The sequence below is a fragment of the Engraulis encrasicolus genome, chromosome 5 (assembly GCF_034702125.1).
Source record: "Engraulis encrasicolus isolate BLACKSEA-1 chromosome 5, IST_EnEncr_1.0, whole genome shotgun sequence".
NCBI lineage: Eukaryota > Metazoa > Chordata > Actinopteri > Clupeiformes > Engraulidae > Engraulis > Engraulis encrasicolus.
Window position 1 is genome coordinate 18,589,023 of NC_085861.1, and position 25,318 is coordinate 18,614,340.

The window sequence follows — 25,318 nt, forward strand, 5'->3', positions numbered from 1 at the left end:
ATTGCTCCAGGGACTGTAACCAATACCCTGAAAAATAATAGTTGTAAGTCGCTTTGAATAAATGAAAGCGTCAGCTAAATGCAATGTAATGTAATGTAATGTAACCTGCAGAAATCATTGTAATCACACATGCAAGTCATGTTATACATTTTATTTTTTTTACTTGTATTAGACTCTGTAGTGAAAAAAGGATGCCATTCAAAAGGAGCATTAATACCATAGAAAGTCAATATTGAGAAACAGCATGAAGAAACTCGGGGTTGGTTGATAAGGGATGGGAGATCAATGCAATATGTCCACCATACTATATATATATATATATTTATATATTCATATTTATATGCACATGTGTATAGATATATACACACATAGAACATCCCACAGACCCCTGACACACGCAGACAACACTATTTCATTGAATGTCCGTATTATTGCTGCTTACTTTGTAACCACTGTGTCATTGTCAGTGAGATAGAGGCTGTATTGCTCAGTGCCAGAAGGGGTATGTAGTCCAGTCAGCTACCAGAGACGATGGTCATTGTAGCCCTCGCATGAATATTTTCATAATGAGGAAAAAAAGTGCATCAAATATCCAAACATAATTTACAGTGAATATAGGTTATAGAGTATCAGAAAGGTATACAAGGTAATACAGAGTTGCCACCTATAAAAAAAAGTACAGTAAACAATAATTAAAAAAAAGTTTCAATACCAAGTGAGGAACACTGCATAATCATACACTGGAATTGTGCCATCGTTGCTATGTGTCTTGACTACATTACAACAATATAAAAAAAGCTCCAAAATAAAAGTGGTGATACATGTAAAAAATATATAACTACCGTAACGTCAATACCATTCAGGCTTTCAATGTAACCATAAACAATAACACTATAGACAGACTGAAGAAGGGTTTCTTGAAGGGGTTAATTTCAGTGAGGATCAACCTCCCAACCATACTAAATGTTTCTATCTGTCAGTGTGTTCAAGCTGTTGAGTTTTAAGTGCTTCTAATTCTTCATGGTACTGACGTTACACCCTTGATTCCATGTGTTGCATTCACATTTTTTTTTATTAGTCTTTTCATCTCAGTAAAGTGTCCACCCATATGAAAACTAAAACTTTTTCTATATATATAGATTCTTTTTCTTTTTTTAATTCTATACATAAAAAATAATTAGCGTGAATACAGATTCCTCGAATGGGCAGGGTTGGGGTTTGATTGACTACCCCCATAGCCAGTCAGCATGCTGGGAGAGTACTGTACGTTCAGAAAGCCACGATGTGATTGGCCAGAGGAGGCGCCAAATATGATGATAGACAGATCCATCAGAGAATGAGTGCATGATGAGAAAAGACAAAAAAAGAAAAGAAAAAAGACAGGACGTCAATTATCATTTATCAGCCACATAAAAGAAAGGAAGCCTGACAATAACGTGTGCTTTACTTTCTGTACCCTATTCATAAATGGGATGAAATACAAAAGAGAAGACTAGAGAGTGAACCTTTCGGAATTAATTTCACCCCGGCCCTGCCCCCACCACCCCAACCCCTATTGACATCAATCATGCAGGTCAGATACATGGCCGAGTTGAGTGATTCACGCAGAACAACACCAAAAACGACAGCTAAAGTGCAAAACACATGAATATGTCACACAGACCACACAACGACGACATCACAGAGACAGAGGAACTCACAGAGGGGGGTGGGGACTGCCTGTCAATCAAGGGTAGGCTCTCATAGCCAGGGTTGCCATTGGAGGAAGCGTTTGGAGTCCTGTGTAGAGACAGAGAAAGGAGGGACAGATAGGAGTGGACAGAGAGGGAAAAGAGGAGCGGAGCGGAGAGGAGAGGAGCAGAAGGAGGAGAGGGAGGAGACGAGAGAAAAAAAGCGTGCGGCAGCCGCATCCAGGGATGGGCAGAGAGGACGGGGGCCGGAAAGACAGGGCCAAGGACAGGCAGAGAGAGAGGGAGAGGAAGAGAGTTAGAGAGGTAGAAGTGGTACTGTACTTGTTCATCTCCATAGGAGTGCCATGAGCTGTTTTGGAATCTCTGCAAAGAGCAGGTGGCTGCAGGAGAAATGGGAGGTGGGGTGGGTGGTTCCTACAGCGTTTTAGGGAAATGAGGGGTGGACTGGTCTGTTTTTATGCGTGTGTGTGTCTGTGTGGGCTTCCAACGTCCACAAAATCTCCCCGTGTTGCAAGGGGGTGTCAACTGTGCCGTGACCAAAAAAAAAAAAAAAAGCAATCGCAAGCAGTGCAAAAGAAAACACACTGTCTGACTGTACTTAACGTCCACAGACCAGTCTTTATGAGTACCGCATCACAGCGCACACAAGTCAAAGTTGCAGATCGTAGTGAAGAAGAAGCAAAGGAAAAGAGAAGGAAAAAGGATAGGAGGAAAAAAGGAAGAGTGCTGATAGCTGATCAAATGAAAGTTGGACACCCATGGGTTTTGAATGGTGGATGAGGAGGGGGGATGACGGAGGGCGTTTACCTACATACTTTTTTGCATCGTCTCTTCGCATTGTCTTTTTCTGAGTAATCGACTCTATGTCTGTCTTGGAAATGAGGGACAGACTGATAGACAGACACACAGACAGACAGACTTTTATCGAGTTGTGTCTATTTTACTCCTCCTCCTGAAGTGCAGTTGCCACTGACCTGTCTGTTTGTCTGTCTGTGTGTGTGTGTGTTTGTGTGTGTACGTGCGCGCCAGAGTTCCACAAACAGCCATACTATGTGTGTATTTACTGTCAGTTAACTGCATGTTGTGTCTCGCTGCCCTAACTCTTCCTCCCTGTTCTTGGCTAGGTGTGAATGGAAAGTAGGTACTTGCAGAATAATATTGTGAGTCCTAATGCATCTGCTCATGGCATCTGTGCTGACTTGTGTATTGTGTCATTTTTCTAATCACTACAACAGCACTACAAGGCCTAATAGGCTTGTCTCATCAAGTGCTTCATACAGTATGTTTGGGTATAATGCTTGTCAAATGTCCCTTTTTACTCCTGCTAAGTAGTGTTTAGTGATTGTCAGTGGTTTATTTGGGTGTGGTTGGATCTGATGACAACAATTAGTCTTGGGGAGTAAAAAAACAAGCTGTGAAACAACAGCGTCTGGGGTCTGGTTGGTTAGGGTTGTGACTGGGGACACACTGTCTGTCTGTCTGTGTGCCTGTGTGTCTGTGTTACTCACGGGAGGGGTGGCGCACTAGAAAATGGGGGTGTCCAGCCGGCCCCTTGGTAACTATAGAAGGGGGGCAAGGCCCCACGCTGCTGAGAGCCCATGGCCGTCTGTCTACGTGCCTGATGGGAAGTGAAGGGGTCCTCACTCTCGCTGTCGGAGTCTTCGTAATCTTCTGAGTCACTGCGTCATTAAAGCAGAGATAAAAAAAATTACAATTAAACAACACAGATCACCAGGCAGACATGCAGAAGCCAAAAACGGATAAAAGTAGGAAATGTCATTTCTATCCAGAAATGGCCCTGACCATGAGGGGAGATATGAAACACTGCTGTGGTCTGTTAATGAAATGAGCTGATATTGTCCAGATTAAATAATCCCTTTTATAATCTCTTTAATCTTTTCTCCTCTTTCAAATGATTCTCTGAAGCACATTTGTAATCTACGCATGAGACAGTGTGTCTGATGATGGCGCAGAGGTGGACTTTCCATTAAGCAAACCTAGGCAATTGCCTGGGGCCCCGCCCGAATCTGTCGTCCATAGGGGCCCCAGCTGTCACACCAGTCACGGTAAACACACAGAAAAATAGTCTTTATCTTAATTTGTTACATACAGTATGTAAAGTAAGATATAAATGACACAAAACACTAAAATAGCACCAAAACACAGAACGTTATGCGTATACAATGACTTTTGAGGGCCCCATGTTCATATTTCGCCTGGGGTCCCAAAATGGCTAGATCCGCCTCTGTGGTGGCGGGCGAAACAAACATGAAAGCTTCATATGAGAGCAGAGCCAATGCTGTCTGTGTCACAGTAAACCCTTTGCCCTTTTCCGTCTCATTTGGACCTTGTGGCGTTTGCAATTAGGATCTGTAGTAGCAATGGCGTGCATAACCGAAATGTGACTAATGTATAAGTATAATGCACATTTTATTGGTACTTCTCTTAGAATACATCACAACAGTCACATGAGGAGACCTGTAGAAGTTATTACTAGCCCCAAGTAAGTGTAAGTAAGTATGCTTATACACGGCCCTACCATGGTTGGCCACTGGGCTGCTACACCAACGAACCTCTCCCCACTCATTTCCAATACAATCTCTCACTGTCTTATCATAAATAAACTAATAATAAAAGACCAAAAAAAAAACATGTTTTTTTTGGGGTTTTTTAAGTGCTTTACAATTGCATCCAAAATGTGCACCTTGGTCAAACTCTCTACAACAAAATGTTCTATTATAGCGTTTCAAATTGTCACCCCGCTAGGCAAAATGCAGCAAACATACAGTGAGGGACAGTCTGTATGGGCAATTTTCTATAATACTGTTATACTAATACTATGAAGTTGAAAACCCCCAAAAAATACTTTTTAAAAAGAGAAAAAAAAGAATGTGGTGCCTTACCCGGCGAAGCTTCTCCAGGCGCCAGGGAGTGAGCACAGGATAGCGGTGAAGGCCAGGGCGGAGAGGAAGGAGTAGAGAGACAGGTAGAGGAGGCCCTCCATCCCGTCATAGCACAGGCCCTTCAGAGAGTCTATGTAGTCCTGGGGAACACCACACACGCAGAAAAATGACTGATCAGCCGTCACCCACGTTGCAAGAAGGGGTGTAAATCACAGCCTCCATTACGATACAACTCAATATCAATTTCTTAAAGGGACACTGTGCAGGAAATGGTCAAAAAAGGTATGCAACTATGCTGCTCATTGAAACTGGGCTGCCTATTGCCAAATTTGATCTTTAAACAAACGTTTATTAAGTAATAAACAAATATTTTCTAGTATGGTCCAAGTACAGTCAATTTTGCAGCTAAAAATGGCTATTTTTGGAAATTCAAAATGGCGAACCGTGGAGAAGATCCCCCTTTTCATGTATGAAAAGTGCAATTTTTCCAGTCATAATGAATACTTGAATTTGATGCTGGTGGTAAGTATTCATGAAAACGGTAACATTAGTGAATGGGCAGCATGAATTCTGGAAATAAACAACTAAAAATCTCACACAGTGTCCCTTTAAAGGAGTATGCCACTATTTTGGGGCTTAATACAGTTAAAATCGTTGGCCAGGGTTTATAAAGGTGGTAAATTGTCTTATTTTTCATGTAAGCCGTTGTCTTGCTTTGAGACAAGCTTAAAGAGGGAATATGTCGCTAAGCTAGTGAAAGTCAATGGATCCGTGTAGCATGCTACAATGCTACACGGATCCATTGACTTTCACTAGCTTAGCGACATTTTCCCTCTTTTAACTTGTCTCAAAGCAAGACAACGCTTAACATGAAAAATAAGACACTTTACCACCTTTATAAACCCCAGCCAACGATTTTAACTGTAGTAAGCCCCAAAATAGTGGCATACCCCTTTAAGGCGGCAATTCGATTATTTTCAATACTTAAAAATGCCCCACGATACGATTCGATTCGATTTTTCACAATCACTTTTCCACTTCTATTATGTTATGGAGCTAGGGCATTGGACAGGGGCCAGCGATTCGATTATTTTTGATACTACTCGATACGATTCGATTTGATTGTCGGCCATAGGATCAATGCATCGATACATATCGATTATTATTTACACCCCTAGTCGCAAGTTTAGCTGGATGTTGCAGGCAGTTAAGTAGTTTGAACACCCACAACCTACAGCTTTACCTATGGTGCGATCCCAGACTATTCATTTCACATGTGTAGTCTGGTTTGATGATACCGTGGTAACCATCTATGGTCATGGAGTATTTGTTTTGTTTTTCACACATAAGGTGGGAAGTGCCCACGTGTCCATACGTTACCTTGTTGAGCCCACGGCAGTTGAGTAGTGCCACTAGCTGGTGGAAGTTGCCCTCGGTAGAGTTGAGAATCTGCTGCACTTCCCTGAGCGATTTCTACAAACACAGGAGGGGGAAAGACATTTCGGTAACTTTAAACGGGTTCACATGTTACTTACTATCTTACTGTATAAGACGTGTCTTGCACAAATTAATAATTTGTTAGGTGTGTATTCACAAATTTCTTGTCTGTTGCCAATAAGGCCTGTACATAATCGAATAAGTACTTAGTAGGTACAGTATTATTTGATTGTGCTTAACACGTGTCTTATAAATAGAGAAGAGTAGAGAAGAGAAGAGTACTCCCGAGGGAAATTAAGGTGTCTGACAGCTTACATAGATACATACAGTAGATACAAGAAATAGACAAAGACCTAATACACATTGTAATAAACATAGCAAAAATCTGAGTATGGCAAAATGGCTTACAACAGTTAACGTACACACACCCACGCTCTCTCTCTCTTCCTAAGTCACTAATAATAAGTCACTTCTACAGACAATAATTGGGTATGTATTTGTATTAGTGGCCGACTTGTGAATCTTTTTGTAGCGTAACTTGTGTGCTCTGCTGGTGGCCACACAGTGTCAGAGCGGTGCCGTGCCGTGTGGCCTAGTTAATGTGTTGTGACCGCGGTGTGGTGTGGGTGCACTGTTGCCAGATGAAAAATGCTGAATTATCGTACCAAAACCTCAAAATTATCGTTTTGGGGTTTTTTTTGGGGAGGATATTATCATACAAGACCAAAATTGTATTTTCAAGGCATCAAAATGAATTGAATGAGAACTCTCGTACATCATGGTTGGACAAAATGGACAAAATGATGGTACAATTACGATAATTATCGCACATCTGGCAACACTGTGTGGGCGTCTAGTCTACTGTACCTCTGCCTTGGGGAAGCGAGGGAGCGCGTCTCTCTCCAGGGTGGAGAGATGGGAGTGGATGCTGGACAGCGCCCTCTGGGACTGGGTCAGCAGCTGAAGGCCAGTTCAACACAGCACACACACACGACAGCAGCAGCAGCAGCAGCAGCAGCAGCATCACACAGTCACAGTGCAGCGCAGAGAAAAACATGTGATCTACAGACCTACAGTACATCTGGCAATTTAAGGAAAATTAAAGCATTGAAAGAGATACTGCGAGTGTTGTCAAAGCAAACCTGACCAACATTTTGCTTGGGTATTAACTAAAGGTTGCCATCTACTTATTAGGTCCTGAGTATCAAAGAAGTGAAGAATCCTAATGCAATAGCTCTGTTTCTTTTTATTCAGATAATTATGCTTGCTCAAGAGAGTGTAACATGAAGCTTTTGGTAGTACCTCAACTCACTACAGACTGTACACACTCGCCTCCAAAAGAGTTGTCGCCTATCCATCTGTTTGGAATAACAGCTAATAACCTGACTTTCAATTAATCACTTGGCTTCAGAAGTCACTCATATGAAAGCTACAACCCTCCCGAATGAAAATGTATGCACAAAAATAAATTTCATGCACCAAAGACAGATTGACCCTTTATTGAACACAGACAGGGCAGATTTTCACAAGACAAAAGTTTTGTCGCCTATGGCACATAATGTGAAAATGAGCAGATAAGTCACTTCAAAACACTTCAAATACGCAGATTGGGTGTCATACTTAATCACTGAATCACTCTCACCTCTCCAGAAAATCGACTTTGGCCTTAGGTGTATGTTTAGGGTCATTGTAATCATGGAAAGCAACACAATGAAAATCAATGGAGTTCAATGAGAGATGGTGACATATTCGCTATTCGTAGAGCAATACATGTTTAACTTCATGATTTAATCAATGACAAAAGCCCTCAAACACCTGCGGCATGCATGCAGCTCCTCATAAGAGCTGTATCTGTACCATGTTTCACTTTATGCACCATTTCTCTTTTTTCATATTCTTCATCTCCAACACCATATAGTTCTGATGCTATCAGTTCTAAAATGGTTGATCTTGGGATCTTGATTTCACAGTATGAGTCCCATTAGCCTTCATTTTTGTCAGAATTAGGCCTGACATACTCTTGGCTGGCTTTTTTGAGACAGGACAGTGGGAGAGACTTCTTTGGTGTTAAAGGTGAAGAATTTGGAAAAAATACATGGTGCCTAAAGTCAAACATGGGAGGGATTCAGCTCTTATGTGGAGCTGCATGCATGCTGCTGGTGTGTGAGGGCTTTTATCATTGATTACATCATGAAGTTAAAAATGTATTGCTCTACGAATAGCAAATATGTCACCATCTCTCATTGAACTCCATTGATTTTCATTGTGTTGCTTTCCATGATTACAATGACCCTAAACATACACCTAAGGCCAAAGTTGATTTTCTGGAGAGGTGTGAGTGAACCAGTGATTAAGTATGACACCCGATCTGCGTATTTGAAGTGTTTTGAAGTGACTTATCTGCTCATTTTCACATTATGTTCGATAGGCGACAACATTTTTGTCTTGTCAAAATCTGCCCTGTCTGTGTTCATTAAAGGGTCAATCTTTCTTTGGTGCATGAAATTTATTTTTGTACATACATTTTCATTCGAGAGGGTTGTACCTTTCATATGAGTGACTTCTGAAGCCAAGTGATTAATTGAAAGTCAGGTTATTAGCTGTTATTCCAAACAGATGGGTAGGCGACAACTCTTTTGGAGGCGAGTGTACAGTACACTGTCTTCCCAAAATGGCAGTTAAAAATGGGATGCGTTTCATTAATTGGCATGAGAAGAGCTTTTCTCTACTGCACCACCACCGCAGCATCCTAGACTGCCCTTTTGACCTCAGCGGGAAAGTGTGAGGCTGTTGAAATCACATTAGCCTACATTACATGACATTACACTTTATCCAAAGTGACTTACAGTTATTGCCTTACTCAAGAGCACTTTATCCATGGATGGAGATGTAGGGAGAGAGCTCAGGTAGGATTTGAACCTGCAACCCTAGGGCATAGATTGAAAGACCAACTCTCTAACCACTAGGCCATGGCTGAAATAGTACTACCTGCTGGAAGGGGCTGCTACTTCTCCTGCTGCACGTGAGGTAATAATCCAAAATGTCTAGTGAACAGAAAAAAAACAGTGATCAAAATCAGAAATAACAAGTCTTTACCAATCATCAAATTAATTATTACGTAGTTTCCTTAACTGTAAAAATGTATACTTGAAAGAAAAGTCACAACCTGTGCTTGTTCCAGTATTGAAATTAGTTGAGTTGAGGACAAATGTGTTTGGGTCAGTGCAAAAATCGCTCAGAGCCTGAGAGGGCAGAAAAAGATGGAGAGAGATAGAGAGAGAGAGAGAGAGAGAGAGAGAGAGAGAGAGAGAGAGAGAGAGAAAGAAAGAAAGAAAGAGAGAGTATATGTGTGTTAGGGAGAGAACAGAAACACGTGGAAGAAAAAAGCATTCAGCAGGCAGCGCCACACTGACCAAGTGACACACTTACCTCATCACGTTCCCATGCTGCTTCCCCTGCTCTATTGATCTACAGAGTGGCATATATCTCCACTACTCTACTCCACCCCCCACCCCCATCCCCCCAGCAGCCTGTCTCTCCCACATTGATTTTCCATTTCCCAGTCTCTCTTTCACTCCATCTTTCATTTTCCATCCATCCCACCCAGTGGTGGTTCTACTCATTTTGGGGCCCTAGGCAAAATATGGGCATGGGGCCCTCTTAAATTATTTTGCTGGTGTTTAGCATGGAGATGCTGACTGTTGGGGCCCCCCATACAGAGGGCAAATTTGGTGGGGCCCTAAGCAATTGCCTAATCTGCCTCTTGGTAAAAACCAGCTCTGATCCCACCCGTCCATCTGGTATGTCTGGTGTCTGGTAGCCTACAGTTCAGTATGTCTGTCGTCTGTTTTCACATTACGCCTGTGTCCTCCTGTTCTCCTCTCTGTCACTTCCTCGTGCTGTGAGTGCCACCCTCCCTGAAGTAATCACAGTAAATGTACTTAATCAAGACTCCTTAATAGGTCTTAAGTGGAGCGAGTCTGCTCTGGAGAGTCCCTGGACAATAACACAGAGAGGGATGAAGGGATGAAAACGAGGGAATGGGGTGGGGGGGGGAGGAGGAAACTGAAAGAAAGAAAGAAAGAAAGAGAGAGCGAATGAGAGGCACCCCGATTGCTGTGTAATTGTTCTTGTTGACTGGCCTAGAACAGAGAGGCTCTTGTGTTGGTTGGCCACCCCATGCTCTCTCTCTCTCCCCCTGGTCCCCTCTGACACCACCCCTTCCCCTTCCTTCCTCTTCCGAAGTTCATCTCTTCCCTCTCTCCTTCCTTCTCCTTTCCCCCCTGAGGGGTGCTCTGGGCCTGGGGACCAACAGCTCCTCCCTCCCATGCCTCTCAGCTCCACACTGGGTGATGTATGGCCTCCTCCTCCGCCTCCAACTTATTATGCTCTCTCTCCTAATATTTCAGACTGATACAAATGCTTTAAGACTTAAATCTTGCCATCTCTCTTTTATATCAATTCTATCTTCCATCAATTCTTCTCTCACCTTCAACTCTGGATGTTTCATTTTCTGTCGTTCAACTCTGGATGTCTCTTTCTGTCGTTCTTTGGTGTTCTTGGCATTTACACACGCACAACACACACACACACACACACACACACACACACACACACACACACACCAGTACCAACAGACACTGAGGCAGGCAGGCACACACATTCATTCAATCTTTAATCTCTGCCCTATTTTTCCTGCCTTTTTTGGGACTCTGCCATGACTGCAGTGTTCACATGGAGGACAAGTCTTTCACAGTTTAACACAGAGCCAAAGACACACACACACACACACACACACACACACACACACACACACACACACACACACACACACACACACACACACACACACACACACACACACCTCACGTGCGAAGTCCACACATAACGAAAGCGAAAGAATGTAAAAAAAACCCCACAAGGGTGAAAGAGACAGGAAGAACGGAAGGAGAGACATGGAGGGAGTGGAAGGGACGAGGAGAACAAAGGGAGTATGTGAGCGATGAGAAGAGAGGTAGAAACAAATAGTGTGACAGAGAGGGAGAGAGAGAGAAGAAAAAAGGGAGAAAGGGAGGAGAGGAAAACACACACATTTGTGCCGCCAGCATTTTCTGCAGTAACGACGAAGCCTTTCACAACAAGACAAAGCAAGACAGACACACAAACACTCGGGCTGCAGTGTGAGCTGGCTTTTCAGTAATGTGGTGGCCCGAAACAGCCCAACCATGTCCACACACACACACACACACACACACACACACACACACACACACACACACACACACACACACACACACACACACACACACACACACGCACGCACGCACACACACACACACACACACACACACACAAAGTGACTACTCTCCCTTTCCGCTGCTTCTCGTCATGCAGCGAGCGGAGCGGAGTGGAGTGCACCCCACTGCTCTGAATTCTTTTGGGCCATTCTCTTGTGGGGCAGTAACTGGGAGGCCCTGGGCAAAGCACCACAGCACCACAGACCACCCCACCCCACCCCACTCACTCACCACGACAGTGGCTGTCTCCAAGCCCAGCGAACCCCAGCTCAGGAAGAGCGCCAACCAGGCCAGCACCGTCATCCTGCAAGCACAGCACGCAGGGGCATCCATCACCATCTGTGAGGCTTGACTGTGAGGGCTCTCGCTTGGTGTGTGTGTGTGTGTGTGTGTGTGTGTGTGTGTGTGTGTGTGTGTGTGTGTGTGTGTGTGTGTGTGTGTGTGTGTGTGTGTGTGTGTGTGTGTGTGTGCATGTGCGTGTGTGAGTGTGTGAGAGAGAGTGTGTGAGAGAGAGAGTGGTGTGTGTGTGTGTGTGTGTGCGTGCGTGAAAGAGAGTATGTCACACAGACACACAACTACACACACGGTGACAAATGCACTGATTACCACAGACACATGACTGCACAGACGCATGGCCAACATAAACATCAAAAGTCTTTATCTCAGCGGGACACCCTTTGGGATGCCAGCAGTAAACAGCTCGAATGATAAAAGCTTTCATTTTTTTCCCATTGTGTTGTTATGGAGTATAAGAGAATACACACTGGCCTTCAACTGAGTGTTTCTCTAGACATTCATATTTGCTCTGAAAGTAAAACTATTTTTATGCAATAAATTACTATATGTCTTTTTAATGACCTATTACACAATTCCTGGTAGTGTCATATGTCATATTACTAATAACTATCGACTTAGTACACCATTGTTTTCAACAGAAGTCTCTCTGCCCTTTTATGTAAAATGAATAAGAAGGATTGCATTGGAAATTAGCCTATGGCTTTAAATGCTGTGATGCTTTTCTGTTGAGCTGCTGTACAGCCTAAGTGACATGTATCTGCCCCTATCGAATACACCAAACTAATACTAATACTAATATTAAAGGGGCACAAGGTAGGATGATGTCATTTGCGCAGTGCCCGTGGCATGCCTGTCTCAAAAGCTACACCGTAATGAAAAAATGCTGTTCAAATAAACTCGCTGTGAGAATGTTTTTCATCACGGAGTTCCATCAGTTGATACAAATCTGAATACGGTATGTAAAACGATTTTTCTATGAAAAGTGTTTCCCACGACACTCGTTCGGACCGCTCTGTCAAAAAGTTGCATTTGGGGTTTTCTGACAGCGGACGGTGGAAGTGGTCGCGAGAGTCATCATTCACTTACTATTGATTCACATAACCATCGGCTGGGTTGACGCGGACTCGGTTGACTCGTTTAATCCTACCTGGAGCCCCTTTAATACTAATACTAATGATGGACGTGGTGAGTAAGGTGATGTGTGGGTGAGCTTGACTTACAGTATGAGTAGCCAGCGGGCCTGTTTGGCCAAACCCAGCAGGATGAATAGACACACCACCAGGTCCAGCAGCAACAGCAGCACATACGACAGCCACCTGAGAGGAGGACCACAGGAACACACAGACCCATATAATCGTGTGACTGCTGAAAAAAGGTATTACTTCAGTGGTGTTTTTCGATTATTAAAAATCCTTAAATAAGATTAAGAAAACACACTTTTAAAATGGGTAAAGTGTTTGATTTTGATTGTAAGATTACAAGGAAAGACTGAACTAAATCTCTGGAGCCATTTTCAGAACAATGTTAAGAGGTACTAAAAGCACCAACAGCTGATCATACTTCAATGGGTAAAATGTGTAATGAAATTCTCTAATGCTAAAATAGTTATTGTCTTTCTGTGGGGTAATTCAGATGTCACTCTTCAATGTGGATTTGCAAATTACAATAGGCAGATCTACGCGTTAATGACCCGTAGATGCAAGCAGCTTCATGAGGATATGAGTGCAAACACACTGAAAATAAAATAATTGTGTGACACCAATGCAGCCATACGTCCACGGTGTCCAGTGAATTACTTATACATGGGCAGTAACACCTGTGCTTGTTCTACTACTGTCATCTACTGCCACATGCTCAGAGATCATTCCACTCAGATGCACACATACTGTACGCCACTAGATTTACATCAACCTGACCAATGTGCAGTAAACAGGAACTGCTACTCAAGCACTGCTTGAAAATGAATAACGGAAAAATCCGCAAGTATTTCCAGTAGCCTCATTATGTGCATTGTTCCGCCAGTGGAATGCCATTCTACTGTAGTTGAGAAAGCTTTACTACACTACTATGACATTACATGGCGTCTGAAGTAATAGTTTTCACTCTGATAACAGGTGAATGTCTAAAAAAAATCTACATGCACTGAATTATGTGTCCACCATCAGTCTACAAGTCACAAGCCGAGTCTCATATCGTGCACTTGTGCACTTTGGGCACTGTGTTTCAGTGTGCAGGGTGCTTACACTGAAAATGATGGTAAATTCAGTGCACTGAAAGTGCCCGGATGCTGCCCTAACAATGGTCAAAAATGCAGTGCTTTAACGATGGACACTGCACGCACTAAACAGCCGCCATGTTATTTACAAAATGGAAGAAACATGGCATGCAGTTCAGTAGAAGAGTTTGGTCAAGAGTATCTTAATTCTGTAAGTACTGTTGCTGAGACACTGACCTTTTCATGCCAAGCCATGTATTGTATGCGAGATAGTTGCCATTTGGAGTGAATGAAATGTTAATACAAGCAGGTGACGCTGTGAAATGTAAATAGGAGCCAACCGATATTTTGGCAAGCTAATGCTATGCACAGTGCATGGTGCCCAAACTTTTCCATGACAATATGCACTGAAGACCTCAGTGCACTGTGTGCACTTTGCACTAACCGTCTGTGCACTGACACAAATGTGGAATATGAGACACTACAAATGTCTTCAGACATTTTATATGGTATGTGGGGTCTGGCAGCGTCAACACTTTTCTTAAAATCAATTTAACTAGTTTTGACTTGCTAAATACTTATATGTAGTATAGTACTAAATATTTGCTGTTAATGTGCCATGCAAAATGCACCTGGGTTCTGTTCCCCACTAAAAGCATACACTGTGTGTGATTTCCTCACAAACCAAGTAAACACACCATTGCCCCTGAGCAACCATGGCAAGTTTTGATGTCTTTGTTTGTGGAGGTGCTGGTGGTGGTGTGGCCCGTGCGTGTCAGGGCAGGCATCTCTATCCTGGCGACGCCATCCTATGTACTCCACCCAAAGACTTTGGCTCCGCACATCGTTTGGCAAAAGCCTCCAGCTCAGTTCTCTCAGTGTTTAGCCAATCAGCAATCAGTTGAAAGTAGTGACGCAGAACTCACCCGCAAAGTCCGTTACTGATTGGTTAAGGTAACTATATAGTCACACTTTTGTTTTGTTATTTGTATGCTTTTGCGACGCTATATCTTAACAGTCATGCTAATAAAGCACAATATGGGTTTTAATTTGAATTCAGAACTCCAATGAATTTAAATGGCAGAGTAAGATCAGACCATCTCCCACCCTTCACGGAGACGGATTCCTCTTGGCTTTTGCCAGACTGTTTGACGGAGTCAACAGTCACTTTCGCCCAGGCTGAGGGCCTCTCACCTGTAGTCCTCGTTCACCATGAGGGTGGTGGCAGCCCAGCCGGGGGCGAAGGGACCCTGTGGTGAACCTCCGGCAGGAGTCAGGGTGGGGACGATGGAGGGTGGGGCTGGCGTCAGGGCCCCGATGATGGTGTCGCTGCCGTTGCCCGTGCCCCCATCGGTGGGCACCAGGGCACGGCCCAGGCTGAGGGAGGAGAGCAGGGACACCACCCGCTCGGAGAGGCGGCGGCAGGAGCGCGTGGACACCAAGGCCGGCTTGCTGCCCGAGAACAGGTCCTCCATGGAGGTCAGGGGCCCGGACACGGACTGCTGCAGCCCAGTGACCATGTCAGACACCTGGGGTGGACATTGGAGGAGGAGGAGGGGAGACGTGGGTGGTGGTGGTGGTGGTTGTGGGCAGCAGTGATAGAGACAGAGAGGAAGGATGAAGAGGAGAGGAAACATGATTTTGTAGTTGGGAGGAAAAGTGACATAATGGGATTTCATGAGAAAGAGACAGAGAGAGAGATACGATTTTATAGAAATGAAAACAAAATCAATAGAAAAATTGCATTACTGTAAATCGTCAAATGGGAATGCACTTGTAGTCAAGAAGCGAAAGTAAGGCAGTCAAACGGAGATAGGCGAGTGATAGACAGAAGAGAGCAATAGAGAGAGAGAGAGGGGAAGGTCATATATCAGCAGGAACCGCATGGGAATGACTGACTGCATGGCTGAACAGCCTGATCGATATGAGAACATTACAGTACTCTCTTTGGCACAAGTACAGTCTCTCTCTCTCTCTCTCTCTCTCTCTCTCTCTGTGTCTCTCTCTCTCTCTCTCTCTCTCTCTCTCTCTCTCTCTCTCTCTCTCTCTCACACACACTCACACACACATATCGGGTGTTAACATTTAGCATGTCTTTGAATCTGTGCTCCTGCAGCAGCCGCTCACCAGCAGATCGATGGAAGCCAGCGTGTAATTGGCTGTGAGCAGCGACGAGGTCAACTGATACATCCCATCGTTGGCCTCGCTGTTGCCATAGAAACCAACGCCTATGGCAACACTGTAGAAAAGGCAGACACACAAGGGGAGAGAGTGAGACGGAGGGAAAAGGGGGGAGAGAGACAAAAAGAAGCGAGAAAAGGGGGAGTGAGAAAGCGAAAGAGTGAGAGGAGAGGAGTGGCGAAACAGAAAAGGAAACGAGAAAGAGAATAAGAGGAAATAGAGAAGAAATGGGAGTGAGATATTTAATTCAGGTCCATGCACATATTCAAACACATTGAAGCAGAGACCAGAGAGAGGATCAGAACAAAAATGTGAAACGTTTTCAGCTCTACTGCTGGACACGACAAAAGACGTACAGCATGATTTGAACTGTATCAAAATAGAAACTGAATCTTATTTACACATCTCGCTCATATTCAAATATTCAGCTTAAAGCACGGGCCAGATGTTCGCCAAATCCCCTCAACTCTGGTAGGGAATGGTACGGCCCAATCTCTCTCACGAAGTGTGTGACCCAGATTAAAGAACAGAGAGGAGAGGAGAGGAAAAAAGGAGGGGTATGTTTGTTTGTTTTGCATGTTTTGCTATGCCATTGTAATACACGAAGCCACCATCCGCATAGCCATGTCTGTTCCCACACCATGATCATCTTTTTCTCCCCCTGCACTAACCATCGCATTACAGTCACTGTGAGAATCAGAGATGTTACAAGGGTGACATTGCGAGAACGAACCCCTCAAGGCAACATAAGCAAAGCAACATGAGAGGTGGCATATTATGACATCATGGGAGCGAAAAAAAAAGAAATCCCTCCCCACCCCCATCCCCACAGCACCGCTCTGCTCTGTCGCACTGACACAAATATAGATACACAATCTGGGTTGTATCTGGACGACGGTCGACCCTGCCGCAGTCTGTGCCATCGCTGGATTAGACGACTTAAAAGGCATGATAAAAAAACACAGGTTTCTGCAATGGCAAGTGCTGTTTACATCAATATCATCATCGCCCACCTCTCCAGCTCGTCAGGCTTCTCTTGGCATGGCTCTGCTGAAGGCTTTTGTCTAATAATGTGCTTGATTGATTCACTCTGAGATTCAGGGAAGATGAATAATGCAGACTGTAGTAGCACAACAGAGACCGTCATCTCAGAGAGAGTCTGCATCATCCTACACTGAGGGCATCGTCAAGTGTTTGATGATGAAGTTCACCACCACAACAACATCACAATGCCTGTCATTTCCTGTAAAACCCCGTGGAACACTACAGGGATTCAGTCACAAATCACAAATCACAAAACACAAAACGGAGCAAGGGGAGCACCAGACTTCCATGCTCCGGTCATGTGGCTGTGGTGGCGATGATGATGTGACTCCATTTTGTGGTACAGCAGGGGAAGTAATGCGACAATAAGGAGCCAAAGTATTCCGACCACTAAAACCCAACCCCAGCAGCAGCAGCAGCAGCAGCCCATTATCAGATGCAGCTTAGTCACTCACTGACAAGCCACAAAGATGAGATAAAGCATTTTGTCAGACGTTAAAGGAAGACGGCGTCTGATGCTACTCTAACAGCTGTTGTAGACAGGATGGCTTCAGGGAAATATGGCAAGGGGGAAGTGAAGTTCACCCCAGAGAGTGCTTCAACTACCTGCCAGAACCCATAAGCCACTGCACTGCATCCTAGTGTCAGAGGCAGTTACCACAGGCAACAACCCACACTGTTGTTTAGGAAGACGTAATCAGGTCACACTTGCATTTGTACAATGGTTCATCATGATTCAGCATTTTCCGATGGGCGAAGTGGGCGACATGCAAATGACTCGACTTCTTTTTTGTAGTTTAACTAGGTTTCCATGCCTGACAAACACACGGCCATATTGAACTCTTTTCAAGTGCTGCAGCACTAGGGGTGTGAATAATAATCAATATGTATCGATGCATCAATCCTATGGCTGACGATTTAATCGAATCGTATCGTATCGTGCGGCATTTTTAAGTATTGAAAATAATCCAATTGCTGACCCTAGCTCCTAGCCAATGCCCTAGCTCCATAACATAACAGAAGTAGAAAAGTATTAAAATCCTTGCTTTAAGAAATCGATACCGTATCGTATCTGGAGGCGGTGATTTACACCCCTATGCAGCACTACCGTCTTCCTATCATGCAGAATACAATGTACTGTATCCACAAGAGAGGAACAGGCCAAGATTACAAGCCATTACGGTTGTAAAGTTTCTGGTCCAAATAAATAAATTCATCAGTGAATGGCTTGTTAGCCAACCAGCAGAGGGATACAGCTCTCGATGATAGATTAAGAGGACATTATACATTCAAACTACTGCCATTCCTGACACAAAATGTCGAATAATATGAATCAATCTGTGTTCACATTTTTGTTGATGCTGCAAGGATTGTGCAAAAAGGCTGAAGTTTTTGGGAAGCGCTGGCAATGTCAATGGCATTATTACAGTAGGTGTGAGGTGACTAATATGAATGATCATCATTACCAGCAAAGGGTGACTGCTGCCACAGAGACCCATGTAACACAACAGATGCCCCTTCCCTTCCTTCCACTGTAACCGTGACCACCGCTGGCATCGTCGTCTTCCTCCTCCTCATCAGAGGCATTGCCCGAGTCGCCGCGGTGACAGCAGCAGTAGTGGATGAGGAAGGAGAGGACCACGAGGAGAGAGAGGATGAGCGCAATGGCAGAGAGACTGGATAGCACAAGCAGCGTCTAGAAGATAAAAGGGATGAGAGGAAAGGAGGAGGAGTAGGAAGAGGAGGAGGAGGGGAAGCAGAGAGGGGAATTGTGAGAGAGACAGAGATAGAGACACAAAGACAGAGAGAGAGAGAGAGAGAGAGAGAGAGAGAGAGAGAGAGAGAGAGAGAGAGAGAGAAAAGAATCAATCGTTTTCACAAAAGACAACTGTATACATTTTTTAATTACACCGGGCATCTGGAGGAATGTAATATGATCTCTGTGTGTTTCACTACACAGAAAAGATGGGTTAAGAAAGGCAAAGGGGGTCAGTGGGAAGCTGACATTACATTCCGTCATTTACCCAGAATGCAGCGTATGGAAATAAGTTCCCTTCAGGCTGGCGGGTAATTGATGATTATGTTGAGAATTCCATTCCCCCACACCCTGTACTGTGTGTGTGTGGGGGGGCTGGCATGGCATGCGATCAAAATGCCCACTTTTGCGCTTGCCGCTGTCAATCATGTGTACTGATTTGTACGTAAGCCAAGTATGCGTCCATATAGTCCATATCTGCTATATTATCCCCATCCATCTGTCACTCCTTAACTCTCTATCTCTCTCTATCCATTTCTCTTTCGCACTCCTCCCTACCTTAACCCTTTTCCGTCTGCAGTATTTTCCTTCTCTCATCCTCCCCTCCTCCATTCCCCTTTCCCCCACATTTCCCCCCGTACCTACTCTCCTCTCCTCCTATCCATCCTCTCCCAGTACTGCTCCACTCTCTCTCTCTCTCTTTCTATCCACGCCACTGAATCTCTATTAATAATCTCTGACCTACTTAAATCCGTTCACTGACGTTCTCTCTCTCTCTCTCTCTCTTCCACTGTTTGCTCTTTTCCTCCTCGCTCTCTTCCATATTCCGGTACCCACTTGCTTTCTCTTTCTCCCTTTCTTTCAGCCTCCCATCCCCTCCCCAGTGGAGTGGACATGCTCCTCTCCTCTGTCTTCCCGGCATAGCTGCTTGCTTTCTGTAGATAATGTGCCTAAGCAGCAGGGGAGCATTCATAGTCATAGCAAAGCAAAAGGGCTCTGCGCTGCGGAAAGGGGAAGAAGGGAAAGGGGGGGTCGGCCGTCTTAAGATGCTCTCTCGTCTCTGCCTCTCTCATCTCTGCTCTGCAGTGGAGACATTGCATGGTAATTACAGCGATGACTGCCTCTAGCCCTCAAGTCAGCTCTCAGAAATGTGGCGGGCGGGCGGCTGTGCATCCGATGCCGCCCTACGCGTTTCTATTCTGCGAGTGTGCCGCAGCCAGGCAGTACGACAAGACGTGAAACGTGAAATGAAATTCTACGCTGCCAAGCTATTGCTGCTTCTGAGCTTTCATCTACTGTATAACATATATAGCGCTCATTTTCGGTTAGTATCGTCAGGTCAAGGAATGCAAAGCATATTTTTTTGACGTGAAACAGATGCATCATAATAGTCGACCTAAATGTGTACAAGTAATCTTTCATTTATGATTACACATACATATTTCATCACATGCACTGACTGGCACTGTGAGGTAAGAGCATGGCGGCTGGCTGCAGCAATGCAATGTGTTGCTGCGAACGGCTGTCAACACAAACGCATGTCTGGAAAACAGTACAATTGGGGGTGCCTGTTACATTTGAACTAGGGTTTGAAAATGAGTGGGTACAGGTTATTTCAGGATTTTCTTTGGAACCGAATAAGTTTCCAAACTAATCCATATAATCAGACTCCTGCTCATGGTTTAAAAGATGAGAAAACTTGTATTTCAAATGAAAGAAAGCTGTATTGGTATACGTATGTGTCTGAAATGCCATTTGTAGGGAGGGATAGGAGAAATTTTGCCGGTTTCTGTTTTGGATGTCTACACTCCTCCTTTGATTATACTATGATTACTATAATTTTATTTTCGGTTTATACCTACATGTACATTGATAGTTTTTTTTTTTTTTAGAAATCGCAGTCTGCATCCGTATATCAATTCAGCATTGTGGTTTGAAGTTGTTGCATTTCAAAACACGATTCCTCATCTGTGTGAACATGAGAGAGAAAAAGCGGCAAGAAACACAGGAAAAGAGAAGACAACAGAACAGAACAGAACAGAAGAGGGCAGGACTTGTTACCTGCTGGTACTCCCAACTCTCTGGTGTAAAGATGTTGTCGCGCATCTGCATGGTGAGGTCCAGGCGGGGCAGGGCATGGCAGACCCGTACCCATATCGATGGGATGTAGCTGGGCACTGTTTCCATGATTGTGGCTAAAAGCCCTGGTAGTCACCACCCAACATGGAGCACATGGTGGAGAAAGAAGGGAGGGGTGTATTTGGTATTTTTCAGTTTAGGACATTCATATTAAACACAAATTAAGATAATCACATAAAATAATAACAATTAATAAATTATTATTATTATTATTATTTCAATATTTTCATTAATTATAATAATAACAACAACATGACTTCCCAGTTCATAAAAATGGCTCCAGAGAGAGAGAGAGAGAGAGAGAGAGAGAACAGAGTAGTAGAATGGAAAGTAGGTTAATACAGGGGCAAGGGATGTTGGTTGATAAAACAGAGATTTTCATTACAATGGCAGGAGTGGGCAGGGTGCAGAGCAGGCGGGAGGATGGTGATTGAGCAGATTAACAGAGATCAGGATGTGAAACTGTTTAGGACCACAGCCTCCCCCCCAGACAACATTGGAAACTGGCCAGACCGTCCCGCCCAACCAGGAATGTCCAGCCCAGCAACCTCTGGGTGACCAGGCAGCCCCACATATCTACGCCCATATCAGTCAGTTTATGAATGGAGATACTACACACTAAAAGACAACTAAAAGTTGTCACATTTCTGACTGTAAACCTTTGAAAGCTATGGCATGATGAATTGGTTTTAAACAATGTAATCTTCAACTAGGCATTCCACAAGCAGTGTTTATTCACTGCGCTTTGGTAAATTGGTTACGTCCAACTGCTGTGTCTTTCGTCAATCTGCAAGGCACCTGTTGTGTTGATGTGTGCAGCAGTTCATTGTGTTATTAAACCATGATGGCTTAGAAATTGAGCTAGTGTAGTGCACTCAAAAGTATGAGTGTGGACAGACATGGGACAGCAATGTCTGTATTGTTAAGGTAACACTTTTTTCTTCGCCATTTCACAAATTTACCCTTTTATTTCACTGCTTTGTGGGCTCAGTAAAAACAATAAACGCAGGCCGGAGAGATTGCTCAGAGAAGTCAAATAGGCTACAGTAGCTACATCAATCTGCGTTAGCTTCAAATGCCTAATAAATACAAACCAGTCAAATACACAATAGAGAGTTCAAGCTCCACGGTCAGAGAAGAAAACTGGGTACGTGTATGGGAAAGTATATCAAGAGGAATTATATCGCTGTCAAGGTGGGTGCCCTTTCGGAGACCCCCCCCCATGTCACCCAGGAGCCAGGAGGTGAGGAGGGCCACAGAGGCAGGAGTTTAAATCAGAGCCAGCGTAGGCAACATGCCAGCTGCAAATGAGCTGATGTGGATCTAGGCCAAACTACACCTGCTGCCTGCACCCCAAGACGGAAGTCATCACTGACAGCCAGCCATTAGAGGATAGGCTCCGGATTTTTTTTTTTTTTTTTTTTAAGCAAACGGAAGTCACAGTCTTAGCTATGAGAGCATTAAGGATACACCCATTTGGGGCCATTGTGAGTCAATCCCCTGCACATCTTAATTGCATTTGATCATCTGTTTAGCAAATAATCATCCCAAACTGAACACAATAGTGTGATTGATCATGCATAATTGGTTGCCTGTATGAAATGAAATCATGTTAATGCTTTTTACGATGGCGATATTGTTAAGTATGAGCAAAGGTTGCTGAGAAGAGCCTTGTTGTGTCTGTGAAGATTCTCAGAGCATGCAGCAATGCACAAATGACATTTTAAATCATCCAATTGCATTAAATGGAAGACCAAAACAGCAATTAGGTGTCAGTGAGTGGACTCGGTGACTGTGAGTCACTCCAAGGCTACTCAGCCTCTTATGGAGGCGGAACCCTCAAAGCTGTTGTTAAGCAGTCAAAGGAGATGCTATAAGTAGACTTGATGTGATGCCTCCTGTCAGCTTGTTATTTGAATGGCCATCATTACATAACATCATCAGACCAAAAAAATATATATATGACTTTGGGAATCTCATGTGACTGATATAGTATGAAATAGCCTCACACATTTGTCAGAAAAAGAATATTGTTTCCCCCCAAAAAAATCAGCATTGGCCATTTGGCCTGCTGCATGAATTACAAAAAATTAGGGGAAGCACCAATCAATGGGACAAGACTAGCCCGCACATAATTTATTAAGGAGTATGATGAGAACATTAAAATTCAAATCAGTAACTGTGACACTGTTAGTTCAACTTCATTAACATTTAACAGTTTTCTTGCACTTCTTGACAAATGACTCTCATTTCTTCCAGCCATTTTCTGGAGACATCCGTAATCCAGAGCTATGGAGAGCTGTGCTATTTGCATAATAACGCCCAAGATAATCTGGCTGTCAAATTATGTGGCCATAAAATATAGCCTATATTTTCTTATTTACTATTTGTGACTACCTAAATTCCAAGCGAAGCATCCATGATGAATGCCTCCCAAGCAGCTATTCGATGAAATAAACATCTTGCATAGACATGCATACAATGCAACATCCTGTACAGCCTTGCACAAAGCTGTGTACCAAACCATTTCTGTTGGATAAAATAGGCATATCCAAAGACGTCGACATTGTTGTTTCAAACATCCCCAAAATATGCATGCATCTTTGAGTTGCACCGGCTCGAGTTCGACAAATGCATGCACAACTCGTACACAGGCATTCACTTACAAGGTTAGCTAATTAATTATGCATAACAGCAATTATCACATATGGTCTGCATATGACAAAACTATAAATAACATAAATGTTGACTGACCTTGAACGGCACAATTTTAAGAATCTTATTTGATTTCCCAGTCTCGTTTTCCTTTTTTTTCTTTATTCGTAAATCACTGGAATACTCTGCTGCTCACCAAGGAGAGATGTCCACCGAAAAAAATCATCACGCTCAAGCGGTTGTTCAACTCTCGAAATTGAGAGCCAAATGCATGCGAGACGCCGGGATCAAAATGTGGCGGTCATGGACAAAATACACTCTCGCTTTTCCAGCTCTTGGAGAATCGTTCCTGCACGGAGTGGCCCTTGTGTTGACGGACGAGAGGACGGTTTGGAGATGGTGAGGGATTAACACAGAGGAGGATCCCAGGAGACTCTTTAAGTGCAGGCGAGCCGAGTCCTAAACATCTCGAACCATATATGTCAATTTAACGACCAAAAATAACCCGGCACGACCGCAAAGAAATTCCCCAGATCATTAACTCCAATAACGAGCTCAATCATCGGTACAATTTCCCATATTACGCGCAGGATGAAGGCAGTTGGCCAGGGGTCTTCCTCCGCGCGCCTCTCACACAATTAATAAGTTCACACCCAATTCAGTCTCGAAGGCAATAGACACCACTGAACAGCGCTCCGCTCCATCAACGAAAGCCACGAGGTTTTAAATGCGCACCAAGTCACTTGTGTGTCCAAATGCTATAAAGAAATTCTAGATTAATGCCCTATTCTGCTACCCCAATTACAAATTGAAGTAAAATCGGGGGATGTCCTTCCAGTTGGCTACTTCAGTTAGTGACTGACTGACCAGGACTGGAGTTGGCCGGCTGCAGGTCAGTGATGGAGGGCGGTAGAAATGCACATATATATTTAGACAGAGAGAAAAAGACCACAGTGCAATGAAGACTGAAAGGGGGTGGGGTGAGGAGGGGGCTGGAAGCAAGCAACATAGATACAGTGTGTGAGAGAGGAGGGATGGGAGGATGACTCTCCAATGCAACCCAGAGATCGACAGCGAGCGAGCATTCGGATGACAGTGGAAGAGACAACTTGTAATTATGTCTAAATAAGAACTGTGTGGATGACCCCTGTTGCAAATGCTCACTTCAGAACACCACCAGAGATGAACAGAACACATTGACTGATTGCAAGTGCGCTCTTATTTGCAAAAGGACAGAGGAATGCATTCTCCTCTAGAGTCTCAATTGTATGACCGAGAAAGGGATTTTTTTTTTCAAAGAGGGAAAACAAAGGCAAGGCAATGAGAGAGAGAAAGAGAGAGAGAGAGAGAGAGAGATGAGTGTTTGCATGCCATGGGAGAAGAGGGAGGGGGGCATGAATGCGCCATGCAAGGTGGTGGTGGTGGTGGGGGTGTTAGTTTTTCTGTGTCACTGACAGAGAATAAGGGGGGAGGGGAATTAGAGAGAGCGAGAGAGAGAGAGAGAGAGAGAGAGAGAGAGAGAGAGAGAGAGAGATGCATAGAGGGAGAGAGAGGAAAACAGGCGAGAGAGTGAGAGGGAAAGAGAGCAAGTGCACACTGACTCATACATCCTAGTGTGCGTGTATCTCAGAGGAAAGCAAAAGGAGGAGAAAATTATATTATGTATGCAAGAGTTGTTGAGAGAAATAGCCCTCAGTGTGAGT

General features: G+C 44.0%; 1 protein-coding gene across 1 annotated transcript; it reads right to left on the reverse strand.

Moving 5' to 3' along the window:
• Positions 1-99: 99 nt before the first annotated feature.
• Positions 100-24,408, reverse strand: ttyh1 (tweety family member 1). Its single transcript, XM_063198033.1, has 15 exons — positions 23,715-24,408; positions 20,883-21,025; positions 18,532-18,761; positions 15,968-16,079; positions 15,035-15,369; positions 12,846-12,941; positions 11,560-11,632; positions 9,198-9,273; positions 9,020-9,075; positions 6,899-6,991; positions 5,975-6,067; positions 4,595-4,734; positions 3,200-3,370; positions 1,701-1,779; positions 100-1,261 (listed from the first exon to the last, which is right to left on the reverse strand). The coding sequence occupies exons 2-15, from the start codon at positions 21,006-21,008 to the stop codon at positions 1,178-1,180; spliced, it is 1,764 nt and encodes a 587-aa protein (XP_063054103.1). The 5' UTR covers positions 21,009-21,025; positions 23,715-24,408; the 3' UTR covers positions 100-1,177.
• Positions 24,409-25,318: the final 910 nt, after the last annotated feature.